General features: G+C 50.1%; 1 protein-coding gene across 1 annotated transcript; it reads left to right on the top strand.

Annotated features, from left to right (window-relative positions):
* The first annotated feature begins 10,621 nt into the window (after nt 1-10,621).
* LOC129785778 (olfactory receptor 14C36-like) lies at nt 10,622-11,557 on the top strand. Its single transcript, XM_055819964.1, has one exon. It carries the CDS (start codon nt 10,622-10,624, stop codon nt 11,555-11,557), a length of 936 nt encoding a protein of 311 aa, XP_055675939.1.
* The last annotated feature ends 602 nt before the right edge of the window (nt 11,558-12,159 follow it).

The following is a 12,159-nucleotide window of genomic DNA, read 5'->3' on the forward strand; positions in this document are numbered from 1 at the left end:
GCCCAAGGGCTGCTAGAGGTGATCTTTCCTCTCTACTCAGCCCTGCTACAATTTGTCTTGCTGACTTCCCTTGCTTTCTACCCTGCCACTTCCACCCATACTTGACTCAAAGTTGTCATCCAGAATTTTCACCACCTCTGCCACCTTTTTGTTCAAAATAAGTCCATGCGAGCATTTGCTCCATGTTGGTGAGGGATCATCTTCCATTTTCCCTTCAGCCAAGGCCTTTAAGTAAAGGTCCGTTTCTCTAGTGGTCTAAAGGAGATATTGCTCTCCTTCTAACTTTCATCAGGAGGTTCAGAGAATCTGAGCAGAGGACCATTGTACATGAAGGAGTTAGGGATGAGTGTCACAGGAATCCTGAGCGGGCCTGTGCTGTGCTCCACGTACCTCTTGGCCTTCAGGCTGTGCTGTGCTGAGTGTGTCCCTGGGTTGCAGGACAAGCCATATTGGAAGAAGAAATGAATGGCCAACCCCACGCCCCTACCTTTACCTGAGACTGCAGTTACCAACTCCCAAGTGAACATCTCCTCTTAGAACACGAGAAGTGATGACTAGAATGGGTTTCCCTGGCAGAAAGCACTTCAAGATCTCACAGGAGACAATGTGGGTTAAGCCTTCTGCAGGCAGGATCTGCACAACTTGCTGCACCACTCTCCCAACACTGTAAACTCCGTGTTCCCGGCGTCGGAAGGGACGGAATACAGCTGACACGATTGTCTCCGTGTGAGGAGAGTTTGCTCTAACCAAGGCCATTTGAAATGACACTTTGTCTCAGAGTCCAAGTGCCTTTCTTACTGCAGCCATAACCAGCTGGGCTGCTGATGGCCAATCCCCCAAGGAAGCTGGAGACTCCAGGGACCTCAATCTTGCCAACATGGCCACGTGCCTCCAAGTGGCCTATGAGCTTCTCAGATGTAATAGGTGTCATAATGATAGCCCAGATCATCAGCCTTCTTGTGGCCTTGGCTACTCCTTGGTTAGCGGTTCCTGAATTGGAGAAGGCAGTGATAAAGAGATGCACAGGAATGGAAGAGATGGCCAAGGACCCTGCAGGTGCCATGAAGGCTTTGCAGGAAGAAGTTAGAAAAATAGCCCCTATAGCTGTGCAAAATGGAATGGCATTAGATATGAAGCTGGCGTCTGAGGGCAGAGCCTGTGCTGTTGTTAATACCAGTTGTTCCGTAAATGTAGATGAAAGTGGGGGAAAATCTGCTGATATAAAAAAGATTTGGAAATATCCTAATATTTGTCATGAGCCCCAGGAAGTTCACACCTTCTATGGATTTCAAGACATTTGGAATACACTGACGTCCTGGTTTCCTGATTTACAGCTCTGGGTTAAGAAGTTCATCTCCAGATGCCTTTCTCCTCTTCCTCTGTGATCACCCCAATCCATTTTACCTATGCAGCTTCTCCTTTAAGATTCAGAGAGGAAAAGCTGGACTGTCTTTCAGTAGTGTCTCTAATATTCCCTATGGGCAACTCTTCAGTTGTGGCGACAGACTTCATGGGGATCTGCTTGAACTAACAATAATACAGCTGAGCAATATATTTTTTATTTATTAATTTCTAACCCGTTCCCCCCCCCAACCCCGATAAGCAATCCCTCTTTTATTTGTCTTTAACACCCCGTTCTCTAAGGAAAGCAGGCAATAATTACTGCCAAGCACTTGCTATATTCAGCTGCAGAGTTGGTTGAAGAAGTCTCATGTAAAGTGATGTAAGTCCCATGGGGCTGAGGACTAAAATAGTGGGGCTGTAGAGTTGAGGAGCAAGGCTGTCCACACAGTGTTTAGCTCCAGGGACTGCTTTTCCCACCTGGACACACCTATTAAGGAGACACTCTGCATCAAGAGCAATTGGAAAAGCCTCCTATCACTTCTCCAGAGTGCTCATTACCTGCTTTCCTCTTTCACTGTACTTCTGAAACTTATCTCATTAACTGTGCAAGCAAGACTTGAAGACCAGATGTCCCTGATGGGAGAGACATGGCTTGTCAGGGCTTTCTGATTCGTAATGAGCCCAGGGTGTCTTTGGTGCTGTGAACTTGAGGTCTTCAGAGGAGACTGAAGAAACCTCTCAAGAACACCAAGTCAGAAGCAAACCCCAATGTCCCTGGAAGCATTAACAAGCCCCGCTGAGGGCCACGACCGAGAAAGCCTCCCCATGGCCTTGTTAGAGCCCATCCTTGGAGGCTGTGAGTGCAGGTAGGCAAAGGCGCTGTGCAGGCAGCTCTGCTGCTGAGCAAAGCCTTGGCTTGCTTGATGAAGCAGAAAGGCCAAGCCATGGCCTGCAGCCTGTGGGAAGGTTGGTGCTTTCCCTCACAGAGGGCTCAGGGCCCTTCCTGGGGACCATGGAAGGTGGTGGATTAACTGCTGTGTTAAGGGCAACAATGGCACAACCACTTCCAGTTTCCCCATGGGGCAGCAAGGAGGCAATGATAACTCAGTGCCATGAGGACAACATGTCTTCTCACAGGCCTCAGTGGCAGAGACAACTGCCATAGCCAAGGGGACAAAGAGCTGGGTTCTCTTCATGCTTTCCAGCCTTGCTAAAACACATTTCCATCTCCACCGCAGGTTGTTCTACATGGTTGGACACCTGCCCCTGTTTCCCTGCAGGCTGTAGGCACCATCTCGCTGCCCTACCTTGCTCTCACCCCAAGAGTTCCATGTGTTCACTGAGGTACCTCCACTCTCACCGGCTGTTCCTTGAAACACAAAGCCATGGGCTGATCCAGATTCACTGTGGCTGAGCTCTTGCACCACAGCAGGACCCTTGGAGTGACAGTTCTTCCTCCTGGTAGCCACTCTCGATTTTCAACATTACACTTTGTGAAATATTTTCCTCTCTCTTGCTTTTTCCCACTACCCAGGAAAGCTTTACGGTCGCAGGAACCCCCCTTTATGCAGGGAACCAACACTGTTTGCTTTTTCTCGTGGTCTTTCCCCTTACCACAGAGAAATAATGTCCATATGGTCTTCTACACCACATGCCTGCTGCTGTCCTGTCGTGTCCACAGGTAAAATGGACATGACAACCTGTATCCCAGCCCTTTTCCTGGAGAGGTCCTATGCTGTACCTTGGCAGAGGGACTTCCCCAGCCACATGTTCCTGTTGCTGGCCTGTCACCTCCAGAGACAGAACTGGCCTCATAGGCCCCTTCACAGCCATGCCCTTCTTCCTGCGTTAGGGGTTCCTGAGACCCAGTTGCCCTCCTAATACCGTACCTCCCCATCACCCTCATTCTGGCCCACCACCTGACCATAGAAAAGCAGGCTTGCTTCTCCCTGATTGGTCAAATACATTTCACAAAAGTAATTTGAATGGAGAAACATTCTTCACATGAACTCCTGTATTGGTGCTGACACAATTTATATATGTTCTTTTAGCTCTATGGCTTTTTTTCAGGTTGGACTGACCTCTGGAGATCATCTAGTCCAACCCCCATACTGAGGCAGGCTAAGCTGGACCAGCTTTCTCAGCATCTGGTCTAGGTAGGCTTGCAGTGTCATAGAATCATGGAAACAGAATGATTTAGGATGGAAAAGACCATAAAGATCATCAAATCCAACCATTACCACAGGATAGTCAATTCCATCACTAAATCATGTCCCCAAGCACTGCGTCTATGTATTTCTGAAACACCTCAAGGGCTGGTGATTCCACCGCCTCCCTGGGCAGACTGTTCCAATGCTTGACCACCCTTGCAGTGAAGATGATTAGCCTCATGCCCAATGTAAACCTCTCCTGGTGTAACTTGAGGCAGATTCCTCTTGTCCTGTCTCTTGTTATGTGAGAGAAGAGACCTACCCTCACCCATCTACAACTGACTTTCAGCTAGTTTTAGAGAGCAGTAAGATCCCCCTGAGCCTCCTCTTCTCCACACTAAGGAATCCAAGTCTCCTCAGCTGCTCTTCAACAGACCAGGGCTCCATACCCTCACCAGCTTTGTTGCCCTTTTCCTGACATACTCCAGCACCTGAAAGTTTCTCCTGAAGTGAGGGGCCCAAAATGGAAATACAGTGTTCAAGGTGTGGCTTCAGCAGTGCCGAGTACAGGGGGTCAATCACTGCCCTGGTCCTGCTGGCCACACTGTTTCTGATACCAGACAGGATGATATTGGCCTTCTTGGCCACCTGGGCACACTGATGGCTCATGCTCAACCATCTGTCAACCTCAGGTTTGTACCCTCAGGGTACTTTCCCACCAGGCAGCCTTCCAGCCACTCTGCCCCAAGCCTGTAGCATTGTGTGGGGTTGTTGTGACCCAAGTGCAGAACTGGCACTTCTCCTGCTTGAACTTCATACAATTTTACTCACTCAAACAGCCCAGCCTGTGCAGATCCCTCTGCAGAACCTTCCTGCCCTGAAGGAGATCAGCCCTCCCACCCAAATTGTTGTTGTATGCAGACTCACTGAGGGTGCACGCAATCCCCCTGGCTGCATCATTGATAAAGTTCTGAAGCAGGACTGGCCCCAACACTGAGCCCTGGGGAACACCACTCCTTATGGGCCGTCACCTGGATGTCACTCCATTTACTACCACTCCTGGGGCTTGGCTGTCCAGCCAGCTCTAACCCAGTGTAGAGAACACCCAGCCAAGCATGAGCAGCCAGGTTCTCCAGCAGAATGCTGTGGGAGACAGTGTCAAAGGCTTTTTTAAGGTCCAGGTAGACAGTATCCACAGCCTTTCCCTCATCCACTAGGCAGGTCACCTTGTTACAGATTTGCTAATAAGTTAAGATTGATTGACTTTATTTGGTTTTATAAAATCATTTTTAATAGAAATATAGAGGGTTAAGAAATATATTTTAATGAAACTTATAGTTGCACAGTAAAAGCTATTATGAAATCCTTTGTACAGTCCCGTACCAAGGCCAGAAGAATGGGCTAGTATCAGTGTTTAAAACTTAGGTAATAAATTTAGGGTTTGAAAGGTTTCTTTGTAGTAACTAGTCTTCCGTATGTAGAAAGTGTATTGAAATGTCAGAATATAGGATTAATGGGAACTGGGGAGAGTCAACTGGAACAGCTTGTAGTTACCTGCCAAGAAACCATGAACTTTAGTAAAAGGTAATTCTGGCAGGGGGAGATCGCAACCACCGACTCATATACCACCTACCGAAATCGTACCCCATACCCATTTCTGGACCTTTCTAACCTTTACTGCGCAGAATCGGATATGGGAGGCGAATATGTTATATGACCTTCGGGAAAGATCATGGTTATGCATGATTACTTAATGAATATGTATGAATAAGTTCTATATATGGTGTCTGATTTTGAAAGTTGGTGTGCATTGATCGTTAGAAGACTCACTCACGCACCCGGCCGTTAATAAAGAAGTGTCTGCTTATCTGCATCACATTGGTGTCAATAAGTTCTTCATTCCGAGATTTCGGTAACAACCTTGTCACAGAAGGAGATCAGATTCATCAAGCAGGACCTGCTTTCCATAAACCAGTGCTGGCTGGGCATGACCTCCTGGTTTTCCGGCACCTGCTCCTTGGTGGTGCTCAGGACGATCAGCTCCACAACCTTCCCTGGCACTAACATCAGGTTGACAGGCCTCTAGTTATTCTCCTTGCTGCCTGTCTTGTAGGTGGGCACCACTTGACTAACCTTCAGTCTTCATGGACCTCCCCAGTTAGCCAGCACTGTTGAAAGTCATCGCTGTGGTGAGGCAATAGAGAATCAGACCAATGATTTTCAAAGGGTTCCTAGATCATGGGATGTCCATTGTCAAGGACAATTGTCAATCAAAAGGACCTTGTCCTTCCTGGACATCAACTACAGCTGAACCACAACTCTGCTGGTGATGCAGAGACATCACAGCAGCAATGCCCTCTCCTGCCAGCACTGCACAGTCCAGCCCTGCATCTCTCTGGTCCCAAGGACAGCATGGTTTGCTCTCATTAGGGACATCTCATTTCACCGTCACAGTGACCTCTGTCCCCCACGCCAGCATGCTCTGCAGTAAAACATTTTGCTTTCCTCGGACCTTGGACACTTGGTACCCATTATTATTTTTTTTTTGTTACATGTCTGAGCTTGGCCCTGGGGACACAGGTGTGGTTCAGGGTAACTCTGCTGTGAAATAACCTAAATCAGGGAGAGGAATGGGAAAAAGTCTTATTTAACTAGCGTGAGGAAGCCTTAGGATCAATAACCTCACATCCTATTGGGGAATTTAGAGATCCTGTGGGTTTACATGGCAAGGGTTTGTGGTGGTCACGGTGTTTGTAGATCTGGCAAAGGTGAGAAGAGATCAAGAGCTGACTCCATGGGCATAAAAGACACTTTCATTTGACTCCAAAGTGGACCAGACACTACCCAAACCTGATCCAATAAGCAATTCTAGTGGTATGTCTGTAATAACCTAAGGCAAAAAGGACAAAACACAAAGGGAGAGGAGTGAGAATTATGTGAGAGAACAACCCTATAGACATCAAGGCGAGTGAAGAAGGAGGGGAGCAGTGAGACAGAGGCTTGGATCCTATCAAGACAGAGGCTTGGTGGGATCCTACAAGCCAGTGGTCAAGTAACCACCTGCTGACAGTCACAGGAAAATACAGTAACAATGCTCCTTTAGGTGTCTGCAGATTCTTTGCATCAGCGTTCTAGCACAGCTGCCAGATGGGCCAACAGCTGTGATGCTCAACTGGATCTAAAATCCTGCATCATTTGTGTCCACCTTGGTTCTAGAAGCAAAGGAATGTTGGAGTCTCATCTCCTACGGGGAGTGAGGCAGGAGAGCAGCAGAGTTCAGGTGCCAGGTCACACACTGGCAGGCAGTGGCTTGTGCAGAAGGAGTGAACACTCCTTAGGATTCGCTGAAATTGTCTCACAAGTATAAACTCCATTTTGAATGTTGGAACTGCTGGAGGCTGCTGTCCTTGCAGAGCAGCTGTGCTGAGCTCTGCCACCTGCCTTGGTACTTGGCTCCATCAGTGTCACAGCTCTGTCTGCAACAGCACTGGCAACAGTTGCCTCTGCGTGGGAACCTGGCTGAGGGCACTGCTGACCATCTGGGCTGAAGCCCCCCAGCTGTGGCACCAGCCCAGCTCTGCCTGGCCATAAGGCAACCTGGTACCAAGTGTCCCCGAGCCCGTGGGTGCAAAGGCTTTGCTTCAGAGCAGAGACCTGGCCTGGGCAAAGGAGAGCTGAGTCTTTGTACCCCTAGGACTATGCAATGAGGTGCTTCAATTGACTCTGCAATGCTTACTGAAGCACTGAAGACATCCTCCCCGCCCCTGCCTGTAGAACCACCAGACACACACATACACACACGTTCCTTTAGGAGTACTTAGATCCTTTGCTGCAGTCTTCCTGTTATCCTGTCTCATAATGGGTTAACAAAAGTTGATACTCATGCACAAAACTATTTCCTAATCAGAGAAATGCCACTGCTGGACAGAAGTGTCTCTACCCAGCTGAGGCAGGGAGCATCAGTGATTGCATCCGGCTGTTCCCCAGCAGGTTCCTGTGCAGCCCCAGGGGCACCTGGAGGAGCCCAGAGGGGCAGAAAAGGGAGGCAGGGAGAGCTCAAAAGCAGACCTTGGTGGGAGGATGCTCTGAGCTCACTGCTGGAGAAATCTGCACAGCCCCTGACCCGGTAAGTCTGTGGCTGCAGGGCAATGCCTCTGCAGTTCCTAGCCGGGTCTGCAGCAGCTGGGGCACCCCCAGCCTGTGGGACCGTGTGGGAGCCTTTTGCTGTGGAGGAGGCCAGTGTGCTGCAGAGCAGGGCTTCCCTGCTGCAGCGTGGGAGGGCCAGGGCATGTGGGCTGCCTTGTGCCAGGGCCGGCTGCAGGGCTGTGAAGGTGGCTGTGCAGGCAGGGGTGCCCAGGGCTGTCCTTGCCAGCAGGGTCCCTGCAGCCCAGGGGGCTGTGTGCTGGGGCAGGGGCTCTGCCGCCTGCCAGGGGCAGCTCTCAGCCTGCCGGGGAGCTTCCCACAGCTCGGTGGTGACACCGAGTGACACTCAGTAGGGAAGGATTCCATTTCTTTTGCTTGGATGCTGCATGGTTCAGGGCTGCTCTCAGGTCTAGGTTGCCCTGCGGATATGTCTGGAAGAAAGATTTCATGAGGAAGTTCAGGGCAGAGTTTGCTATCATAATACACGGCTCTCCTCAGTCTTTGTTCTCGGATTCCTGCTCTTGGGGGCAGGAGCGGGAAAGGAGAGATGGAAAAGGAGATCTCTAGTTGGAAGAAGTCCCTGAGACTCCTAGCTGGAACTGTGAGTGATAAGGAGCTTCGAAGTGCCCTCAGCCACTCCTCTGTCTATGAACAGGAGCAGCAGCATCTTCGCTGGAGCCGTCAGGGTCGTTTAGAGCTGCACTTTCCCTCTGCAGACAGGACTCTGTGCCCAGCCAGTGCCCTGCAGACAGGCAGGTTTGTGTGGGGCCAGTGCACAGAGGCTGGGATGGGGTCTGTGAGCACCGACAGGGAAAGACCTGGCACAGGGAAACACCTCCCAGGAGGGAAATCCTGTGCAGGTGGGATAATATCAGGGACTGAGGGAGCCTTTCCTCTGAGGCATCCCCCTGGCCTGCTCTCCCCCCAGCAAAGCCTCTGCCCTCAGGGCTGGGGGTCCCGAGGCGTGAGCCACCCCCTCTGCAGCCAGAGCTCCAGCAGAGTTGCGAGGCAGCTCTCCAGCCACGTGCCCCGGTCCCTCTGCAGAGCACAGGGGCTGAGAGCAGCTGCCCGGCAATTTTGGTGTGTGGGAGATGGCGAGCAGAGCTGGGCAAGGGCAACGCTGCCCTCAGTGCCCGGCACACTCGTCCTGGCCTCTCTCAGACGCACCCTCACTCTGTTTTGCCTCCTTTCTCCATTGTCTCTGTTATTTGTTACTGTTCCCTTGCTCTTGCTGTCAGACTCTCTGGGGATGGGTGTTTCAGCTGCAGAGTCACACACTGATCTTGTGGGTCCATTCCTGCAGCTGTGTCCATGGGAACAAGTGTCCCAGCTTTCCTGCCACCTGGGGGGCTGTGGGCAATGCCCTCTGTGGGGATGGGCATTGAGCTTTTTTTTCTCTGAGTCAGATGTTATATTGATGACTCCTGCCTATATACTTGAAATTTGCTTCCAAGCAGTGAGTTGCCCTGCAGAATGCAAACCTTTCCTGTTGCACCCTTTATGATCTGAAAGCCTCACAGAGAATTGCAGGGATGCTGTGACAGAGAAAATGCTGTTGGGTGGGTGAAATGAGCCCTGTGTGTCCTTGACTGCAAGTGGGGTGCTGAGACCTCAAGAAATGGTGAGGTGTCTGTGGTGGGTCAGGCTGCTCTCAGCGGTGCCTGGTGGATTTTCAGGGTGACATGGCAGTGTGGTCACCCTCCACCTTAGGAAGGTACAAGCCCAGAGACACTGGGAACCAGATAGACAGACCACCTCCCTGCACTGGGCACTCACAGACAGGCAATCCTCTTGCCTCACAGACCTCTCTGTGTTACCGAAATCTCGGAATAAAGAACTTATCAACACCAATGTGATGTAGATAAGCAGACACTTCTTTACGGGTGCGTGAGCGAGTCCTCTCACGATCAACGCACACCAAGTCTCAAAATTAGACACCATATATAGAACTTATTCATACAGATTCATTAAGTATTCATGCACAACCATGATATTTCCCGTAAATCATTAACATACTCTCCTCCTATATCCGATTCTGCGCAGTAGAGCTTAGAAAGGTCCAGAAATGGGTCTGGGGTACGATTTCGGTAGGTGGTATATGAGTCGGTGGTTGCGATCTCCCCCTGCCGGAATTACCTTTTACTAAAGTTCACGGTTTCTTGGCAGGTAACCACAAGCTGTTCCAGTCGACTATCCCCAGTTTCCATTCATCTCATATTCTGACATTTCAACACACCTTCTACATACAGAAGACTGGTCAAATACAAAGAAACCTTTCAAACCCTGAAGTTATTACCTAAGTTTTAACAATGGTTCTAGGCCATTCTTCTAGCCGTGGTACGGGACGTACAGAGGATCTCATAGCAGCTTTTACTGTGCAACTATAAGTTTCATTAAAATATATTTCTTATGCTTCTATATTTCTATTCTATAAAATAATTTTATAAAATCAAATAATCAATCAAATAGTCAATCAATCTTAACTTATTAGCAAATCTATAACAACTGTGTTCCACCTGATGGAAGAAGAAATGCTGAGAGTTTCTGACATCCAAGAATACTCACCAAAAAGAGAGAGGGTAGAGATTTTAAACAAGAATTGAATATTCTCAAAGTGTCTCCACCATTCCCATTCTGTAGCTCTGGCAGTGCAGATGCTGACAGGCATTTCTACTCTGGCACTGCTTTCACATGACAAAGTTGACATCAGGACTGGTCCCTGCCCCCCCACCCCCTTCTGCGGAGTGGGGCTGACTGATAAAGAGCCCAAGGGCAGATGCCCTGCTCTTCATCACCCACAGGACCAGCACCAAGCAGGCCTCCAGCCACACAACTGAAGAAAGGTCTGCTACGAAGAGTAAAGGATGTCTGTGTATGACAGGGGATGGTCTGGGGAAATGGTGTTGATTTTGCTTAGAGAAGTCTCCCTTGACTTGTCACTGTATTTTTTTCCTGTAACAGCTCCCCATGCCCAGAGGCAGCAGATGTCCAACAGCAGCTCCATCACCCACTTCCTCCTCCTGGCATTGGCAGACACACGGGAGCTGCAGCGCTTGACCTTCTGGCTCTTCCTGGGCATCTACCTGGCTGCCCTCATGGCCAATGGCCTCATCATCACCATCGTAGCCTGTTACCAAATCCTTCACACCCCCATGTACTTCTTCCTCCTCAACCTGTCCCTTCTTGACCTGGGCTCCATCTCCACCACTCTCCCCAAAGCCATGGCAAACTCCCTCTGGGATACCAGGGACATCTCCTATGCAGGATGTGCTACACAGGTCTTTCTGATTGTCTTTTTCGTTTCAGCAGAGTATTCCCTCCTCACCGTCATGGCGTATGACCGCTTTGTGGCCATCTGCCAGCCCCTGCACTACGGGACCCTGCTGGGCAGCAGAGCTTGTGTCCACATGGCAGCAGCTGCCTGGGGCACTGGGTTTCTCAATGCTGCGCTGCACACGGCCAATACACTGTCATTGCCACTCTGCCAAGGCAATGCTGTGGGACAGTTCTTTTGTGAAATCCCACAGATCCTCAAGCTCTCCTGCTCACGGGCCTACCTCAGGGAAATATGGCTTCTTGTGCTTGGTACATTTCTAGGCTTTGGTTGTTTTGTTTCCATTCTGCTGTCCTATGTGCAGATCTTCAGGGCTGTGTTGAGGATCCCCTCTGAGCAAGGACGGCACAAAGCCTTTTCCACGTGCCTTCCTCACCTGGCTGTGGTCTCCCTCTTTGTCAGCACTGGCATGTTTGCCTACCTAAAGCCCCCCTCCATCTCCTCCACATCCCTGGACCTGGTTGTGACAGTTCTGTACGCAGTGGTTCCTCCAGCAGTTAACCCCCTCATCTACAGCATGAGGAACCAGGAGCTGAAGGGCGCACTGAAGAAGATGATGCAGTCAGGTGTGTCTCAGAAGCAATAAGCTGCCCGTTTTTTCACAAGGCATTTCCAATTCCTCTCTGAAATCTCTTGTGCACTTGAGATCTGTACTTGGAAACTGGATGCTTCTACTCTCAGCAGTGACCAGTTCCTTCTCTGTGAAACATCTGGGGTGATAGTCCTGCAGGTCAAGGAGCTGCCAGCACAGGGAAGCTGAGACCAGGGCGGGTGGACAGATGGCTGTCCTCAGTCTGCACAAAGGGACTGTCTCTTTGCCTCTCAGGATCCACCTGATGGCACCTGGAGTGCAGCAGAAATGACAGTGCCAAAACCACTCCTCAGCTGTGGTGGGGCAACCAGAACAAAATACACAGAGAAAAATCCCCTCAACTCCGCTCTGTAGTGGGATGAATTGGAGGTGACAATGCTGAAAAGCCCTTTGATGCCATGAGTGGGTTTAATCTTCCGTCACCCCATGTTCCTATTACCTGTTGTAATAGGGCAGGACTGACTCCTCCAGAGCCCACAGCAGAGCCCCCTGCTTCCTGTACTCCCTCAGTCAGAACCAATTCTTGAGATGGACCTGCCAAAGGTCCTCCAAAAAGCGGAGAGGCCATTTCAGTGGGCTTTCTCCGAGAAAGGTGC

The sequence above is a fragment of the Falco peregrinus genome, chromosome 16 (genome assembly GCF_023634155.1).
Source record: "Falco peregrinus isolate bFalPer1 chromosome 16, bFalPer1.pri, whole genome shotgun sequence".
Lineage (NCBI taxonomy): Eukaryota > Metazoa > Chordata > Aves > Falconiformes > Falconidae > Falco > Falco peregrinus.